General features: G+C 27.9%; 1 protein-coding gene across 2 annotated transcripts in view; it reads right to left on the bottom strand.

The window, feature by feature from the left end:
• LOC122505980 (cAMP-dependent protein kinase type II regulatory subunit) overlaps window positions 1–20,196 on the bottom strand; it is a 214,285-nt gene that overhangs the window by 95,481 nt on the left and 98,608 nt on the right. For both annotated transcript variants that reach the window (XM_043617907.1, XM_043617906.1), the window contains one exon: window positions 11,463–11,546. In XM_043617907.1, coding sequence (XP_043473842.1) covers window positions 11,463–11,546 — 84 coding nt within the window. The remainder of the gene's footprint in view (window positions 1–11,462; window positions 11,547–20,196) is intronic.

Raw genomic sequence — 20,196 nt, 5'->3', positions numbered from 1 at the left:
ATTCTCCGAACACGACCAATAACAAATTGGATTCTCCAGCAGATCTCTGAGTTTCAGCCCCCTATCAAGAGCAGATTCCCGCTCATCAGAGAGGACCTCATCTCCATGATCCGCTTGAGAATCCTCCTTATCAAGAGGATCATCAACAGAATGTAGAGTATCAGGATCACTCAGCTTACTAGACAATTCAGGAGGTTTTTCCCCATCATCATGTGGGGTAGTTGGACAATTTCAGTTTAAGATTGAGTGGAAATAGAGAATTTTTTTTAATCTTATGAGAAGTTTTAGAAGAACCTGAAGAATCTGAAGCATTAGGTGAAGAACAGTTCACTGATTTAGTTAAAGATCGAGATCTTTTCTTTTTATCCCCCACATTAGACTCCTCCACTTCCATTTTCCCATTGTTGCCGTTACCCCCTTTACCCAAACTTTTAGATTGAATATTGGTTTGTTGTCTTTGTTGTTGTTGTATTTGAAGGAATTTCCTATCAGAACTTCTCTGACTCAGAAATCCTCTTCCAACTCCTGGCCTTCTTGTGGCTAAATTCAATCCATTTGTAGTTGAGGACATCTCAGGTGTGTTCAGCGGGTTCTTAGGAGGCATAGTAACGAATCTAAAAAGGAAAGTAACCAATCAGCAACAAAAAAACGAGAAAAGTAAAAGATTGAGATTGTTATTAGAGAACAAAATCCAAAACAGATTCCAGCCTCATTAATTAATTAAATAAATTTAACATAATAACAAAGAAGACAACTCAATAATTTAAATAAAATTAGTAATCATAAGTAAGAAGAAAAAAAAATGAAAAATGGCAAATATCTTTCCTATAAATTGGTTAGATAAAATAATGTAAATAACACGAATTCAAAATAAAATAGCCAGGTGAAACCAAATATAGTAACAAGAATAATCAAAAGGAAAAATTAATTTAAGAAATAAGGAATTTATTTGAGCATAAGATAGGAGAAACAAGTAATGGAAAGTAAATAAAGATCCAACCTTGAGTTGTCAGCAGATATTGTTTTTAGTGTTGACCTTTACTTGTTTTGGTGGAAAATAATTTCACTGGATCTTTCAGAACTTATGAACTCAAATATTCTTTAAAATTAATGTCAGAATTTATTGCACTATTTCCTCATTTCATTTAAATTCACTTTAGATTTTTTCCTTATTTTTTATGTGAGGGATAAATTATATAAAAAGTTAAAGGTTCAATATTTTGTAGTAGTATGACGGAGCACTTAATAACTGAGATTATCACACATACACAACTTAATAAAAATTTCATTTAAGTTTAAATTAACTGAACACAAAAGTAAAAAAAAAACAAATCACAGGTGATTAATTCACAAAAATAAGAAACACTTAGTGAACATCGGAGGACCGGCGAGAATAATATCTCGCAATTCAGAAATTTACAGAGTAAGAAGAGAAGACGAAAAGACGTCTTTACTCTTCAACAGAAAAGGCGCGAATCCCGACCGTCAAATTTCTACTTGCGTTTCACCAACTTTTAACGGAACGTTATCTCGATTTAAGCGACGTTAACTCTAACTGGCCACAAGAGGTCGGTTAACGTGTGTAAAGTTAACAGTCGGTTAACGTACCCTAACCTAATAAGTGACAGATAGTGTAATTCTTGTTGCCAGAAAAATAAATTTTATGAACCATAAGTCAGAGAAATTAAGGGAAATTAACATAGGCATAATTACCGAATTTTCATGGAATTTTATGGTTTTCTGCATTTTTCTCGAAAAATAGACATTTTTTTTTAAAATGTATAGAACAAAAAAGTTGTATTTTATTGAGATCTACAACTTTTGTATACAACATTTTTTGAAATTTTGCATTTCTTAAAAGTAATACATATGAAACTTCAATTTTATGGTGTTTTTATGGTTTTCACCATAAAATTAAAATTTGCGCCAATTTTCGCTATTATTTCCGTAATCAGCGCATCAAAATACATAAGTTTGGTAATTATGCATAAGAAGGACTTTTCCCAATTTTAGAGATAAAAAATGGTTAATTCTTTTTTTGGAAAGCTTTCATTTAGATAGAAAATAAAAAATCAGATGGGCGGAAGCCAATAATGTTAAATCTAGGAATACCAGGGATGGGTAACAATTTTAATATTATAGTTCTTTAGGTTCTTTTTACTTAATGTAATAATCATAGTATATTAAAAAAAGTCTTTTTTGGGTGACATGTTGGAGGGGGGTCAGTTCTGGGTTCGGTAGCTTCTAGTACCAACTAGAGAGTCAATTTGCTCGTCTTTTTATTTAATAATATCGTTCAGCTCGTTATAAATTTGACAATCTCGACGAATTGTCGATCAAAGTTTTTTTTTAATAAATTGAAGTTAGTACTAAAAAAAATATTATTTTTCAATATCTATTGGTAGAGATGCACGTCGATCATAGATTCTCGATTATCTCGCTCATTTTGGTTATGAGAATGATTTGATCGAAAATGAGAAGCTTGATTTATCTTTTGTTTTGCTTGTCTCATCTCATCTCATTTCTCGGCCGAGTTCTCGATGCACTTGTCACTGACTTAAGGGGTTACGCCACCCTGAAAGCATGAAAATCGGATGGTTTTTTAGGAATTTTTTTGATAAAACTGTTTGAGGTAGGACTTCTTTGCATTTATTGATGCTTTAGTACATATATTGAGCTTTATAAATATTAAAAAAAAATTGTTTTTAATTAAAAATGGCGAAGATATAACTATTGGCGTGGATCAATTTTTCCGGAGCACTCCTTGATGGTGTACATGATTGGCAGTTCAATTTTTGTCAGAAACAAGTAAAACAATATTTTTCTTAAAAAGTGATAAATTTTGAACAGAGTGACGAAGCCATTTAAAAAAAAAAATTTTTACGCAAATGGAAGCACTTCAAAAATTGACATTTTTTTTTGGCTAAAATTACTGTATAAAAAATTGGATAAAAAATTTTCAAATTATTCAATCAAAAAAATCCCACGTCACTCTGGAAAATCTATTTAGGCAGATGTATATTAATTTTCAAGTCAATCGATTTAATAGTTTTTGAGTTATCGTGTACACCGTCTCGAAAATTGTGGTTTCGAGAAAAACGCAAAAGGATAAAAAAATGAACTTTAGTGTATTATAACTTGAAAATTTTTCAATTTACTATTTAATCAGCAATTCCTGGGCCATAATTTTTTTTTCTTTAAGAATGGAAGGGATACAATGAAAAGGACCCTTCCTAAATCATGAAAGGGCCCCCTAGACCATTCGAAATTAGAAAGTCGCTGCTTCCAGCAGCTCTCGGCGCGTCCCCACCGCGCTGACTTCTAATGACCATAACTTTTGTAATTAGTGAGACATTGTCTTCGGCGACATCTCAAAATATTCGTTAGAATATAAACTTTGAAATTAAGCAAAAAAAAAAAATAAATTTTTTTGAAAATTTCAGGGTGGCGTAACCCCTTAAATAAATTCGCAAAAAAATGTCAAATCAAAATCTATTGAAAGAAAATGTTGCAATACCAATAAATAAAAACGATCCCTACCCACCTAATAAAAGAAGAAAGAGAAATGGACAATCTTTAGATGAATATTTTGAATTTTCAATTATCGAAAATATAAAATGGGCAAACTGTAAAATATGTTTACAAAATAACCAAACGCAAACTTCTATTAAAATGACTTCAGGAAACACCACTGGAATTAAAAGACATCTAGAAAAGAAGCATCCAGAAGAATATAAAAAGAAGAATATAAATTTATTTGATTGTGTCAAGCCCACATTCTCAAGTAATATTGTAGTCTAAAATTTAAATTAATAATTATTATTTTTAATTTAGAAATATTTTCTATTGCTAAAATATTTTTTCAAAAATAATTTTAAATTTATATTTTTAAAAATTTTAATTTACAAGAAACTTACTATATTTTAACCTTTATTTGATTAACTTTCCTTTTTTATAACTCTAATGTACTTTAATTATAACTTAGGTTTAGCTTAAACATTGACAAATTTATTAATAATTCTATTAATATGTAACTTAACTTTATCATAAAAAATATAAATAAAAAATTAAATTCTTAGCACATATTTCGCGTTGACTAAACTATAATATATTATATATTCATAGAATTAATATAGTATATAATATTCTTTACTTATTAGTCTATCATTGAATTTTTTATAATTAAAAAAATGATTTGACTGTAATATATCGTAAAATAAATCGTATTTTAATATAATATGTTTATTAATCAAAACTATTTTAATTTAACTTTACATTTATTCTAACTTAATCAGGGTGGTCACAAGTTTCAGTTTATCCATTTCCCTGATATTTCCCTGACAATTTACTGACATTAAAATCATTTTCCCTGACAAAATTCTTTTTTAAGAAAAATATAAAAGTTTACAGAAAATGAGTAAACGTTATGAATTTTAATAATTTCTTAAAATTACAATTATAACACTTCCTAAATACAATTATTTTCTACAATTTTCAACTAAACTTCATCTTTCATTCAATCGTTTTAAATAATTTTCCGAAATTTCTTCTATATACATAGAATTAAATTCTTTAAATACAGAAATGCAATTTTTTATGATAATTGTAACTGTCCATGTTTTTTTCCTAAGTTTTTAAGATTTATTATTTTCTAAAAATTATAATAAAAAAATTCTTACAATTAAGATTTTAAAAATATTTTGAAATAATTTTTATAAGAAAATAGTTTTCTAATTATATACAATTGAAAAAATTTCCAAACAATATGGAAATTTGGTAAAATCTTTTGAGACTAATTGAATTTTTAAAAAATATAAATAAAAATCATCACATTTTCGAAGAATTTTAATTATAAAAAATATGACCATGATTTTTTCGAAATTCCAATAAGTCTGAAAAAGTAAATTTTCATTAATTTTTTTACTTTGTTCTAGAATAATTGAATCTTAAAAAATTATAATAAAACAATTCTAAGAATTAGATTTAAAAAATATGTAATGTTTCGAAAATAATTAAATTTCTTAAAAGAATTTTTGTATAATTTAATTAAACTAATTAATTTTTTGTTGAATTTTAATTAAAAACTTTGAACATGATCTTTTTCTCCAAAATGTTAAAAATAATTCTAAAATATTATTTTTGCATTTATTTGAATTTTTGGAAATATGTAATTGAAAATACTGAAAGTATTGAATTTTAAAAATTAGAAGCTAATTTTCATAATTTTTATTGATTTTCATTTGTAAATTTACATCTAAAAATTTTTTATTAACATTATAAAAATCAATAGAAATCAAAATTAGTTGCAATTTTTTACTAAAAATTGTGGAATTTTGTTTCAATGTTTGGGAAAAAAATCTAAAAAGTCGCAATTTTTTAAAATAAGTCGAAAAAAGTCTCAATTTTCTTAATTTCCGTGACAAAAAAGTTTTTTCTTGACATTTCTCTGACTTTACTGACAAACATTTTTTTCCTGACTTTGCAGACTTTACTGACATGTGGCCACCCTTTTAATTCTGACCTAACTCTACACTAAAAGAATTTTGGGCAGGCTGCAGGCTGCAGGCTTTACATGAGTGCCGCTGGAGCTCGCTGCTTCAAGCTCGCAGTTAACCTCAAAAAGGCGAGAATCTACTCCCGAAAGGTAAGCAGCAACTCCTCAGGGGCAGCTGCTCACCTTTCGGGAGTAGATGCTCGCTTTTTTGAGGTGAGCTGCGAGCCCTGGGCAAGGGGCACTAATTTCGGACATGAAAAGCCAGCAGCCTGCCTAAAATTCTTTCAGTGTATATTAATTAACAATTTCCACTATAATTGAACTCCACAATTCCTTGTGTTCCCATAAGCGTTTACTCAAGAGCACCTTAATGAAAAAACTGTAGACTGGATAGTCAAAAAATATTTACCATACAACTTTTTTGACGATGAAGAAACACAGGAGTATTTTCTGTATTTAAACCCATAAGCACAATTTCCGAAAAGAATTGAACTTAAATCATTGATAGCTACACGTTTTGAAAATATGCAAAAAGCTGCGATGTCCATTGTTCAGAATAACAAATCAAAAATTTCCTTCACCCTAGACAGTTGGACTTCAATTGCGGGTAAATCGTACCACGTAATAACCATTCACTTTATAAATGATGACTGGGCCTTACAATCACTTTTAATTGACTTCTGTGCTGCAAATGGTGAGCACACAGGTAAAGATATTGCCCTAATTTTTTATAAAGTTGTAAAAAATTATGGTTTAGAGGAAAAAATTCAGGGAATTACAGTGGACAACGCATCGTCAAATACCACCTTTATGAAAGAGTTATTATACTTGATTAATCTTGATTCTAAGAACCAACACTTTCAGTGTTATGCGCATGTCGTAAATTTAGCAGCACAAGACCTATTAAAACAACTTAAGTTAGAAGATGATAATGTGGAATGGGAAAATGAAAATTTGGAAGAGTTAGAATTAGATAGTGACGATGATAATTTAGGCCAGTCGGTGAGTGCAAAAACTGCCCAAAAATACAAACAGCAAAGTCTCAATAGTTTCTTGCAGTTTGAGGGCCCCATATAAGAGCCCCACAGTTTGCTCTCGATTTCCGGGTGCGAAAAACAGTGTAAACCAAAGTGTCCAAAGTTTGGAAAACATGGTTTTTCGATGCTCGTTGCTTCCGGTTAAGTTTTAGGGGAAAAAGTTGTTATTGAAAGTTATAGAGCTTGGAAATACCTTTCAAATGATGTGTCATACGTTAAAAAAGGTTAATTAGTTTAGTTGCAAATACATTTAAACCATTAAAAATAGCACTTCTTTAATTGTTTAATAACTTTGTTAATAATTATCGAATTTGTTCATAACTTAACAGGAATATTCTCCTTGCGTAGCTGAATAAATCCCCAAAAAAATAACTAGATTGGAGAAATAGTTTATGCATAATTCCATTTGTTAACTAAAAACATGTAATTTTTCAACGGAATTTCCCCACTTTTGGTACATCGAATTTCGATTTTTTTTGGAAAGTACACTTAAGAAGTCAAACTTTCATCCTATTTAAATAGCCAATTGATTTTTTTTGTGTAAGTGCATAATAAAAAGGGTTAAAAAAGGGTGTGTTTTTTGTCATAAACAAATGGAATTAATCTGCCAATTTTCACTTCATCAATTATTCACTTCATAAACGGCATATAATTCCATTTGTTTCCACAAAACTTTAAAAAAAAAATCCGACCTAACTTGAAGGGAGGGGGGGAGATAACTTTTTTTTTTAAATTCCTGACAAGTTAATTATTAATATTTTTTATTAAAACTCGCACGACTTTTAGTTCAAAACATGTATTTTATGAAAAAAAATTGAACTTAACGTTTTGTGCTTTTATTTTTCATTTATATCAAGTGAAAGTACATGCATCCTTTTTCAACTTTCGGACGGCGGAGTGGGGGAACTCGGTGGCGCTTGATTCTCGCCCGCCACAAAACGAATTCAGCCGTTCAAATTCGCAAAAATGGTCATAACTTCACTGAAAAAAAAGTTCATGGAATCAAGTAAATGCATTTTCTTGACCTGATTTATTTGAAACAAACCCATATTTTCTTATTGGAAGAAATTTATTTTCTTGTGTCAAGTAATTTTAAGCATTGAGCAAAGTTATTGAAATTAGAAAATATGGGTTTGACATAAGTAAATATCTTACTGTTTCAAACGAACTGTTTTACATGCGCCAAGTCTCGAAAAAGTATTGAATCAAGAATATCATGTTCTCACGTCAAGTAATTTTCCTTGAGTCATTTGGTATCTTGAGTCAAATAATTTTTTTATTTCCTTTAAAGCAACTATTTATTTCATCCAACACCCATAGTCTTGAGCCAAGAAAATGGGAAGATTAATACAAGTTAATAATTGTTTTAACTCAATTAAAAATTATTTTGTTTCAAAGAAATATTAATTAATCTAAGCATTTCTTTTACTTGAAGCATTTCTATATTCTCATGTTTCAAAATCATTAATTTCTTGCGAGAATGTTATATTTTCTGGAATGAAATATTTTATTTATTCAATTCAATTAAGTGTATACTCTCTAAATCTGAATACGTGAAAATTCACATATTTGTACGTTATAAGTCGTCTTCTCGATCAATAAGTGCATATACACTTATAATAAGTGAAATTTCACTCAGAATAAGTGAAAAATTCACTTATTTATAAGTGTATATGCACTTATTGATCGAGAGGACGACTTATAACGTACAATAAGTGAAATTTCACATATTCAGATTTAGAGAGTAAGATCTTGAATTAAATCATTCTTTTGTTTCCTTTAAAAAAGTTTTTACTTAATTTAACGCTCATATAATCCTGATTCAAGAAAATACGAAGGTTAATATAAGTAAATATTTGTTTCAAGTTGATTAAAAATTATATTCAATTAATCCCATATTTATTTGAAGAAAGAAATTCATTTTCTTGTGTCAAGTAAATATTAGCATTGAACAGAATTCTTGAATTAACAATTTAGTATTTGGCAGAACTCAATATGTAATTATTTCAACCAAATATTTTACTTTTCCGAAGTACCAAAAAGTATTGAATCTAGAATATCATGTTCTTAAGCGAAATAATAAAGTATTGTGTGGAGAATTCATGTTTCTTGAATCGAATCATTTTATTTATTTGCTTTGAAACTTTTTTTTACTTAACACAATGCCAGTGTTCTTGATCCAAGAAAATATTTTTCTTCAAATGTATATGCAACTTAAATATCAGTTTTTGAAAACTGTCCATTGAGGCTAGGATGGCATAGTGGTAGCGTGACGGCTTCTGGTGCGTGCAACCCGAGTTCAATTCCTCCAACCGTGGAAAATTTTCTTTCAAGGTATATTTGTTGTATTTGTGTTAAGTAATAATTAAATGTAAATATATATGTAAAATAACAATTATTTAAATAAAAAATATAAATGTTAATTAATTAAATAATAAAAATGTTTGACCTAAGTATTAGAAAAGATGGGATGGGGGTAAGGGGGGGGGGTAATTTAAGTAAACAATTTACTTGTATTGAGAAAGTATTTTTTTGATTGAAATCTATAAATTTTTTCAAATCAAGAAAATATTTTCTTGGACAGAAAACATACTTTCATAAATATAACATATTTTTTTTCATAACATATTTTCATAAATGCACAAAACCTTATGTTCAATTTTTTTTCATAAAATACATATATTGAACTATAAGTGGTATGAATTGCAATTACAAATATTGATAATAAAGCAGTCAGGAATTTTTTGAAAAAAACTAACTCCCTCCCCCTTGAAGCTAGGTCAGATTTTTTTTTTGGAAAAGTTTTGTGAAAACGAATGAAATTAAATTCCCTTTACACCAAATCGATAAAATGAAAATTGACTGAGTTATTCCATTTGTTTATGTCAAAAAAACATACCCTTTTTAACGTCTATTTTTATGCCCTAAGATAAAAACATACCCTTTTTTAACGTCTATTATTATGCACTTAGATAAAAAAAAAACAATTTCCCATTTAAATGGAATGAAAGTTTGACTCCTAAACTGTACTCTCGAAGAAAAAAAAACGAAATTCGCAGGTCCAAAAGTGGGGAAATTCCGTTGAAAAATTTCATGTTTTTAGTTAACAAATGGAATAAAACATAAACTATTTGTCCGATCGAGTTGATTTTTTTTTAATTTATTCAGCTTCGCAAGGAGAATATTCCTGGTGAGTTGTAAACAAATTCAATAATTATTAACAAAGTTATTAAACAATTAAAAAAGTGCTATTTTTAATGGTTTAAATTCATTTGCAACTAAACTAATTAACCTTTTTCAACGTATGACCAGTCATTTGAAAGGTATTTTCAAGCTCTACAACTTTCAATCACAACTTTTTCCTTTAAAATTTAACCGGAAGCAAGGGTCATCGAAAAACTACGTTTCTCGAACTTTGACGATTGTTTACACTATTTTTTGCAACTGGAAATCGGGAGCAAACCATGGGGCTCTTATATGGGGCCCTCAAACTGCAAGAAACTATTGAGACTTTTCTGGTTGCATTTATGTGCACTTTTTGCACTCACCGACTGGCCTATACCGAGAAAGCGTGGACCGGCGTGGACCCATGGTTTTTTGGTATGTTTTCATACCTTTGAAGCGTGACTATAGGCCATACGAAAGAAGCATAGATAGTGTCATACTATTAAAGCTAGATTTTTCTCTCCGTGTAGGATTAATAAATCTTTAAAAAATTAATAGCTACAATTTAATAAATTAATTTTTTCGATTTTTGGAAGACGTATAATATAAAAGGTAAAAGAAAAACACTCTTTTATTTTTTATAAAATAGTCAACGTTTCGGTGGTCTGGTTTGCCACCATCATCAGGTCACATTAATAAGAAAAAAACTTTTTTTAACCCTCAGTCACACACCTAGGGAGGGATTCCCTCCACGGTTTCAGTATTTTTTAAATAACTTTTGTTTTCCTCATTGCAAAATATAATCAGTTTCTATACCTTTCGACAATTTACTCCTGAACACATTTCTAAAAAAACATTTAGTTTAAACATAATTAATATTTAATTATGAAGCTTCAAAGCCAGAAAAAACTCGAAAAAGTGAGGTTATGTTAAATAAAAAAATCAAGTTTTCAAAACATTTTTTGTTCCACTGTTGGTTAATGACAAAATTATATTATAAATATAATTAAAATGAATTGTTTAATGATTTTTTTGCTTATTTGTTAATGTTACATTATTTTTGCATGTCAAGTGGAATTCCTTCGAAGATGTGCATTCGTGTAATTAATTTTTATTTTTGAGACCGAAAATTAATTTTATTAATTTTATAATTTAGAATAATTTACTACATATTTGTAAGATTGTGTTAAAACTAAATTTTTGTTGATTCCTTTGTTTATGTTGTAATGTTGCTTATTTTACAATGTGGCGAGGGATTCCCTCTAAACGTGTGTAAAGTCGTAATTTTTTCTCATGTGTGTGACGGAGGGTTAAATAGATACAACACAATTTTTAAATAAATTAAAATTGAACAAAAAATAAAAAACAATTTTTACCTAGTTAAAGTCAATAAGATAAACATCACGTCAATAAATTAAAAACCATAAATAAACGCAATACAACATAAAAATAAAATATTTGAATTTACAAATCACAAACATTAAAACTAGTGATTAGTCAAACTGACTGATCCGGTGACAATTTTCGCGTTATATACAGGCGATGGGATCAATGACCCGCAATCGAAATATTATGAATTATAACCATTATTTCAATTTATTAAGCAAAGGAAAATTGGAATTACTAAGAAACTGTATATTTTCCTTCATAGTAAAATTATTGCACGATGTGGGTCCTTTTCGTGAGAATCACCCTTATATATAACTATATATTTACATAAAATTAGAATTTATACTATTTAAGTTATTATTTGTAATTTGTCTTACCTTATCTAATGCTCTAAACAATAGAATAGTTTTCACGCTTTCATTGAGTCGATTCCGTTGTTCGTCACTTTTAGGATAAATTTGCTGAAACAATAAAAATAATTTTTCATTAATTTATCATAATTATTCAGTTGTAGTTTGTATTTTATGATAGACAAAAGAAACTTATTGCTGCTACTCTCTAAAATTGAGGCGTTCAGTCAAATAACTCGATCTTCGCTCGGCTGAAATTTGTGAAGCCAGTCAATGGCATGAAACATAGGGGAAAAAAAAATTTCAATATTTCGATATTTGAAAAACGCTATCTTAAAGAAAATCAAAAAGCACAACTTTTTTCTTATTGTCATTTTTTTATAGAACGATTATTTTTTACAAAAAAAAATAAAAAGTGAAAAATTTTTATTCTGAAATTTAATGAAATTTTAAAACATAAATCGCATTATCTACTACAAATATAAATGAATTTGATTGCAATTTGGTATGTATACTCATTAGGGTCTCCTGAAACTGAAAAAGTCTTAAAATTTTGAAAAATTATTCATTGTTTATATTTTTTTTTATTATAAATGATGACGTGTCAACAATGAAGCTTTGTAACTTTCAACGAGAAAAAGTATGCGGGGAAGTTTTGAGTTCAGCAAAGTTGCAGTGAGAAAGTTGTTCCTCAATATTTAAGGAAGTTTTTTGGAAAATTTCAAATAAATTAGTTAACAAACAAAAAAGTTATGTAATTTTTAAAGAATGCGCGCGCTGCGCGTTGACTTCAATGTTTGATACGAATATTTCATGTTTTTTGTAAATGTTTTAATTTATTTGAAAACTTTCAATCTATTTAATAGGAAAATATTACGTAGACAAATAATGTATATATTTAAAAAAAGTACAAATTTTCTCAGTATATTAAATATTGTGTGAAATAATTGTAAAAATAAAAATTGCTGAAAAGTATAAATATATTTAGTTGAACAAAAAAAAATTGTCAAATTTTTTAATGTGCTAATTTTTGTAAACAAATAAAATTATTATTATTCAAATAATAAAGCATGGAAATAAATGAACTGCATAATATGTGAGTGGTAAAATTGTGAAAATAGACATATTTCACGTGAAATATGTCTATTTAAATAAAACAAAATAAATAAAAAAAAAAAATAAATAAATAAATAAATAGACATATTTCACGTGAAATATGTCTATTTTCACAATTTTACCACTCACATATTATGCAGTTCATTTATTTCCATGCTTTATTATTTGAATAATAATAATTTTATTTGTTTACAAAAATTAGCACATTAAAAAATTTGACAATTTTTTTTTGTTCAACTAAATATATTTATACTTTTCAGCAATTTTTATTTTTACAATTATTTCACACAATATTTAATATACTGAGAAAATTTGTACTTTTTTTAAATATATACATTATTTGTCTACGTAATATTTTCCTATTAAATAGATTGAAAGTTTTCAAATAAATTAAAACATTTACAAAAAACATGAAATATTCGTATCAAACATTGAAGTCAACGCGCAGCGCGCGCATTCTTTAAAAATTACATAACTTTTTTGTTTGTTAACTAATTTATTTGAAATTTTCCAAAAAACTTCCTTAAATATTGAGGAACAACTTTCTCACTGCAACTTTGCTGAACTCAAAACTTCCCCGCATACTTTTTCTCGTTGAAAGTTACAAAGCTTCATTGTTGACACGTCATCATTTATAATAAAAAAAAATATAAACAATGAATAATTTTTCAAAATTTTAAGACTTTTTCAGTTTCAGGAGACCCTAATGAGTATACATACCAAATTGCAATCAAATTCATTTATATTTGTAGTAGATAATGCGATTTATGTTTTAAAATTTCATTAAATTTCAGAATAAAAATTTTTCACTTTTTATTTTTTTTTGTAAAAAATAATCGTTCTATAAAAAAATGACAATAAGAAAAAAGTTGTGCTTTTTGATTTTCTTTAAGATAGCGTTTTTCAAATATCGAAATATTGAAATTTTTTTTCCCCCTATGTTTCATGCCATTGACTGGCTTCACAAATTTCAGCCGAGCGAAGATCGAGTTATTTGACTGAACGCCTCAATTGTTAATGATAAATCGTCCAAACGCCCGTCCTGCCGGAAGGACGTTCCGAAAAAAGGCTTTTAAAAAAAGGGAATTCAACTTTTCTTTTCTGGCACTCCTTGGGATTAAAATAGACCGAAAGACGAAAAAATCCATATTTTTGACTTTTTAAAATAATAATTTAAACCATTTTTCAAAGCCTTCAAACTTGCTATGTTTTTAAACAGTGAAAAAAACATTTTTTCGTAAATTTAATGTAAAATCCCCAAAAATCAATATTTTTTGACCGGACAAGTCTCTTTCTCTTTAGAAGAGTTCAAAGAATGAAACCTAATTGTTCAATTAAAAAAAAATTCATTTTTAATGTTGTTCAGTATATCTGAGTAATACTCAGGCGCGAGTCCCTTCGAAATTGCTCTATAAAATTAATATGGAAGCAGATAAACATAAAACTAAATATATCGTTGGAAAGGTAATGAAACAAGCTTTCAAATGATGTAAATATCGAGTCTTTAAATTTATAAACCTGGGCTAGGTAGTCTCTTAAATAAAACGAAAAGCGTCCTGCCGGCAGGATCGGGCTTCGTCATTCTGTGACTAAAAATTATGTGAATTTTTGGAACATGTAACTTCTTCAAACTACCCAGCCCTTAGTTTTGAACTTACAAGCTCGATATTTATATGCGCTGAAAGCTTGTTTCGTTACCTTTCCAATGATATATGGGTGATTCTTCATTCAGTGGTCACTTTTGCTTCCCCACTGTTCCCTATTTAATAACTTGAAGAATTGTTATCTAATCTACTTCAACCTTTTGCATAATTAATCTTCAATATGTTTTTTAGTAATATCATAATCGAAAAAAAATTTTAATTTAAAACAAAAGTTGTAATTCAATTGCAAATGTTCAAAAAATGCACATTTTTCGTTTCTCCACACATGAATCATGAAGTTTAATATGTTTTATTTTGCACAAACTTTATTTTAAACGTTTTTTTATTTATTCTATTCGAAAGTTCATCTCAAATACTAAGTTTTTGTGTGTCGTTTTCTAATTTCCATTAACAAATCTGTGTGAAAATATTTTTTAAATATTTTCCCCACTCTTTTTTATTTGGAACTGGAGTTTACAATTTCATTGATTTTCATTAATTTTGTTCCCTTTTTTAGTGCGATTTTATTTGCTATTAATATTATTAAGTTAATAAGTTGTATTTATGTTAAATTTGCAAAAAGAAATATAATTTTTAGATTTAAAACTACAAAAGTTACTATTATTTTATAGCGTATTTTAATGGTATGTAAACTCCAGTTCCGCCAAAATTATCGAATTCTAAATGTATAAAAAAAAATAAAAATAGTAGTGATTTAGAGTAAGCAAATCTCTTTAATAATGTGCAAAAATTGTTTATTTTTATGAATTCTTACGGTTTTAATGAATTTTTTTCTTTGATTTGTAAACTCCAGTTCCTGTAAACTCCAGTTCCTAATTTCGTTTCGCGTAATGGAAGTGTTCTGTTTTTTTTTAATTAATTTAATTAACCTCGATTAACCTGTATCAAAACATGTAATTTCAATAACAGGTATGAGTAAAAATATTATTTATTTATTATTTAAAGCAGTTTAAAGTAATTATTTGCTTATTTACACTATTTATAATTATTAACAGTCGAAAATTAACTTTTTCAAATAAATTATTTAACCTTTAAATTACAAATTTTTAAATTGTTTGTATATAAAACTAAAAAAAGAATTAAGCTCAATATCTATAAAATAATCATTCTCAAGCTTTATTAAAAAGATCTAAATAAAAAATTTCCAAAAAATTTAATTAAAAAAAAATTTTAACATATTCAAAAGTTACCACTTTGTGGAGAATCACCCATATATCATTTTTTATTTATCTGAATCCATGTTAGTTTTCTTTAGTGATTTCGGAGGGACTCACCTGAGTCTTTTTCGTCCTGCCGGAAGGACGTTGGACGATTTATCATTGAGGGGCTCAAAGTAAAAGTGGTATAAAATAACAGTGCAAGCAAAAGTGAGTCAAGTTTTCGTAAGCGCGGAAGAACGAAACAAATGTTACGCTACGAGGAAAAACGAATTACTTTTGGCTGCGAGCAAAAGCGGGATAAGATTTCACTGCGCGCAAGAAAGGGATACAGATATATTCCGTTTTTGCCCGCACTCATTTTAAGATTCATTTTTGCCCGTTTCACTCTTCCCATATATTTTATATTATTACCACTTTAATACTTATAATGATATTATTTCAAAATTAATTAACAAATTCAATTTTTTAAAATTCTAATTTAAGAATAATATAATTATTTCAAGTTTTAGGTATTTAAATTTAGATTCAATTACTTTACAATCAGACAAGAAGATTCAATTACTTTAAATTTTAAACAAATTAAAATTAATTTTTTTTAAATAAATAGGGTAAATGCACTAGTAGTCGGACACTTAAGGATACAATCTTAAATTATGCTTTTTTTCTTGAAATAGCAAATATCTACTGTGTTTATAAGCACATTATTAATTAAAGAAGTTCTTCAGGATTAAAAATCATATAAATTTGTTACAAATAGTTGAGTATTTAATAAAATATAAACATTTTAATAAAAAATTACGAATGCTTTAGTAGTCGGACACTTTTCCCCTTTGTTTCTATAGTCGGACATCTGTCAGATATTTTGAATTTATAAAGTGAAAAAGATAATTTTTTAATTGCTATCTACTGGAAAATGGAATTAAAGCATATTAGAAGTTATTAATATAATATTTAAACCCTATAAGTTTTAATATTTATGATTAATTATCAACAAAACTTTGTGCCACTCATCGCGCTACTCGAAAATGGTTGTATCTATAGTCGGACACCATGATTTTTAAAACATTAAATAAAATATTTCTTGTTTAATTATTTTCGAAAATAACACTATTTTAATAAAATATAAACTTCACACATTCGTTTTGTATACTTTTTAAAGTAATTATCACAATGCATTATTATTTATTTGCCAAAAAACACGAAAGTGTCCGACTACTAGTACTGTCCGACTATACCCGCACTTACCCTATATTGTATATTAAATAAAAAAATTCAATTCTTTCAAATTTTAATAAGTCTAAAATTTATGTGCCTGAAGTTGCCATCGATGCTCAGCATCGAAAATTTTTTTTCAGCAGACCATCAATTTTTTTGCATTTTCCTACTCAAGTAGGTACCCAATAAATACCTAATAAGTTTCGTCCTATTATCGATAGGGGAAAGTTGTCAAATCAACCCCTAAATTTAAAAAAATAAAAAAAAATAGGAAAAAATTGTTATTTAAAAACTAATAACGAGACCATAAATTTTATTGCATAAAATTCATTCACTTGATGCCCAATCAATACAAAAAAATTTTGACCCCCAAATCGATAGGGGAAAGTTGTCATTTTCAACCCTTAATATTTAAAAAATCGAAAAAAAATTACAAAAAACTTTATTAAAATTGCAGTTATCCTTTGACCAGCGATTTTCTTTTTGTTTATTGTTTCTACATACTCCACTAATAAGTAAAAATAATTTCAGAAAAATCGCCGCCCTGAAAACTTGACTTTTTTGCCCGTAAAAATTAAAAAATTGAAAAAAAATTAGAAAAAAATTTGTGAAAATTACAATTATCTTTTGACCAGGGATTTTCTTTTTGTTTATTGCTTCTACATACTCCACTAATAAGTAAAAATAATTTCAGAAAAATCGCCGCCCTGAAAACTTGACTTTTTTGCCCGTAAAAATTAAAAAATTGAAAAAAAAGTTGGAAAAAAATTTGTGGAAATTACAATTATCTTTTGACCAGGGATTTTCTTTTTGTTTATTGCTTCTACATACTCCACTAATAAGTAAAAATAATTTCAGAAAAATCGCCGCCCGGAAAACTTGATTTTTATGCCCGAAAAATTGAAAAAAAATTATAAAAAAATTTGTTAAAATTACAGTTATCTTTTGACCAGGGATTTTCTTTTTGTTTATTGCTTGTACATACTCCACTAATAAGTAAAAATAATTTTAGAAAAATCGCCGCCCTGAAAACTTGATTTTTCTGCCCGTAAAAATTAAAAAATTGAAAAAAAATTAGAAAAAAATTTGTGAAAATTACAATTATCTTTTGACCAGGGATTTTTTTTTGTTTATTGCTTCTACATACTCCAATGATAAATAAAAATAATTTCAAAAAAATCGCCGACCGGAATACCTGATTTTTTTGACCATAAAAAAAAAAAAAAATAAGAAAAAAATTGTAAAAATTACAGATGTCTTTTGACCAGAGATTTTCTTCCTCTTCTTACTTCTACATATTCCCCTAATGTATCTGGGTCTATCTCTAGAAATGAACAAATTCAGAATTGAAATTTCATTTTAAAAAAAGTTGAAAATTCACTTTTATTATTAGTCCTTTGGCAAAAGGGGGATCCTAATAAGCCTATAAAATACGTGGTTACAATCTTTATCAACATTATTATTAAAAATTAATGTTTTTTAATCAGAATTTTTGTTGAAAATTTCTCGCAGCTAAATGGGTTTCAAAATTGATGAAAATTAATTAAAACTCGTTACTCAGGGGTTTTAGGGGTCGCCGATTACGAATCCGATGTCAGTTTCTCAAAATCCAAAATGGTGGATCCAATATGGCAGACACTTTCTTCAAAAATTTAACGGATTTGCTTGAAACTCGTTACTCGGGGGTTTTCGGGGTCGCTGATTATGAATTTCAAGATAGTTTTTGAAAATTGAAAATGGCGGATCCAATATGGTGGACACTTTTTTCAAAAATTCTTCGGGTATGGTTGAAACTCGTTATTCGGGAGTTTTCGGGGTTGCTGATTACGAATCCGATGTCAGTTTTTGAAAATTCAAAATCCCGAAATCCCCAGAGCGACAAGTTTTAAGCCAATCTAATTAATTATTCATACTAGATCAGCCATTTGCAATTTTCAAAAACAAACATCAAATTCGAATTCAGCGACCCCAAAAACCCCTGAGGAACGAATTTCTATCGAATAGCATCAATCTTCAAATTATCCGCCATTTAAAATTTTTTAAAACTGATCCAAAATTCGTAATCAGCGACCCCGAAAACCCACTAATAACAAGTTTCAAGCAAATCCGATGAATTTTTCAAAAAGTGTCCGCCATGTTGGATCCGCCATTTTGAATTTTTAAAAACTAATAACAGATTCGTAATCAGCGACCCCGAAAACCACCAAGTAACAAATTTTATGCAAATCTGAGCAGCTTTTAAAAAAAATGTCGGCCATATTGGATCCGCCATTTTGAATTTTCAAAAACTGACATAAGATTCGTAATCAGCAACCCCAAAAACCCCCGAGTAACAAGTTTCAAGCAAATCCGATGAATGTTTTAAAAAATTGTCCGCCATGTTGGATCCGCCATTTTGAATTTTCAAAAATTATTATCATATTCGTAATCAGCAACTCTAAAAATCCCCGAGTAACGATTTTCAGGCGAATCCGATGATTAATAAAGTCTGTAATTTACGTGCTGTGTAATGGAAATATACCATGGGTAACGGAGGGGAGTTTTCTTCCATTATACAGCTTCAAAATGTTATGATTATAATATAAAAAAAATAAATATTATAAATAAATTAATGACAGCATTTGTTTTCTTTGTTTTTAAATAAAACAATGTTTTAAAGATTATTAAAAATTATTATTATTTACGTCCTAAAAACTAAATTTACTGCGGTAACGGAGGGGAGTTTTTATTGTGTCGATGAACACTGACAAACTAAAGATTCTTTTAAAACTAATTGTTTTCATTTTGTTTCATCATTTTATGCAATAACCATAACTATACTGACACTACAAAGAGATTTGATGTATTTATTTCTATTTTATCGTTTTTGTTTATATTTTATAATTATATTTGTGAGCGGTAACGGAGGGGAGTTTTATTTCTGCACAAAACTAATTTAATTCTAGGTAAAAATAACTAACAAATATTTTACTTTATTTTTCATGATTCAATTAGAAATAAAATAATAAGTAGATATTACCGGGCAAAAGATTTTTTTGTATTACAGAATTAATATAATACCTTTTCTATAAATGAAACTTACTTCATGAACGGTAACGGAGGGGAGTTTTTATGCTATATAAACACGTGTATCTTTAAATATTTCAAATTTTCGATTTATTTTTCATAGGATTTGATTAAATCATGATGAATGCTATTATTAGGACGTAAAGATTTTGAAAAATTATTATTATTTATTTTTAAAAATCTATTGTACGTGTCATGTGTCCCGATTGTGAGAATGACCCATCTACACAATTTCAAAAAAATTGTCGCCCGGAAACTTTGACTTTTTTGCCCGTAAAAACAAAAAAATTAAGAAAAAATAGGTAAAAAAATGGTGAAAATTACAAATTTCTTTTGACGAGAGATTTTCTTCTTGTTTCTTACTTCTACATATTTCCCTAATGTATCAACAAAATTTCAAAAAATTCGTCGACCGGAAACTTTGATTTTTTGCCCGTAAAAATGAAAAAATTAAAAAAAAAATGTAAAAATTACAGTTGTTTTTTGACCAGGGATTTTTTCTTCTTTGTTATTACTTCTACATATTCCTCTAATATGTGT

The sequence above is a fragment of the Leptopilina heterotoma genome, unplaced genomic scaffold, assembly GCF_015476425.1.
Source record: "Leptopilina heterotoma isolate Lh14 unplaced genomic scaffold, ASM1547642v1 Lhet_384, whole genome shotgun sequence".
NCBI lineage: Eukaryota > Metazoa > Arthropoda > Insecta > Hymenoptera > Figitidae > Leptopilina > Leptopilina heterotoma.
This window is presented reverse-complemented; position numbering and strand designations above follow the sequence as displayed.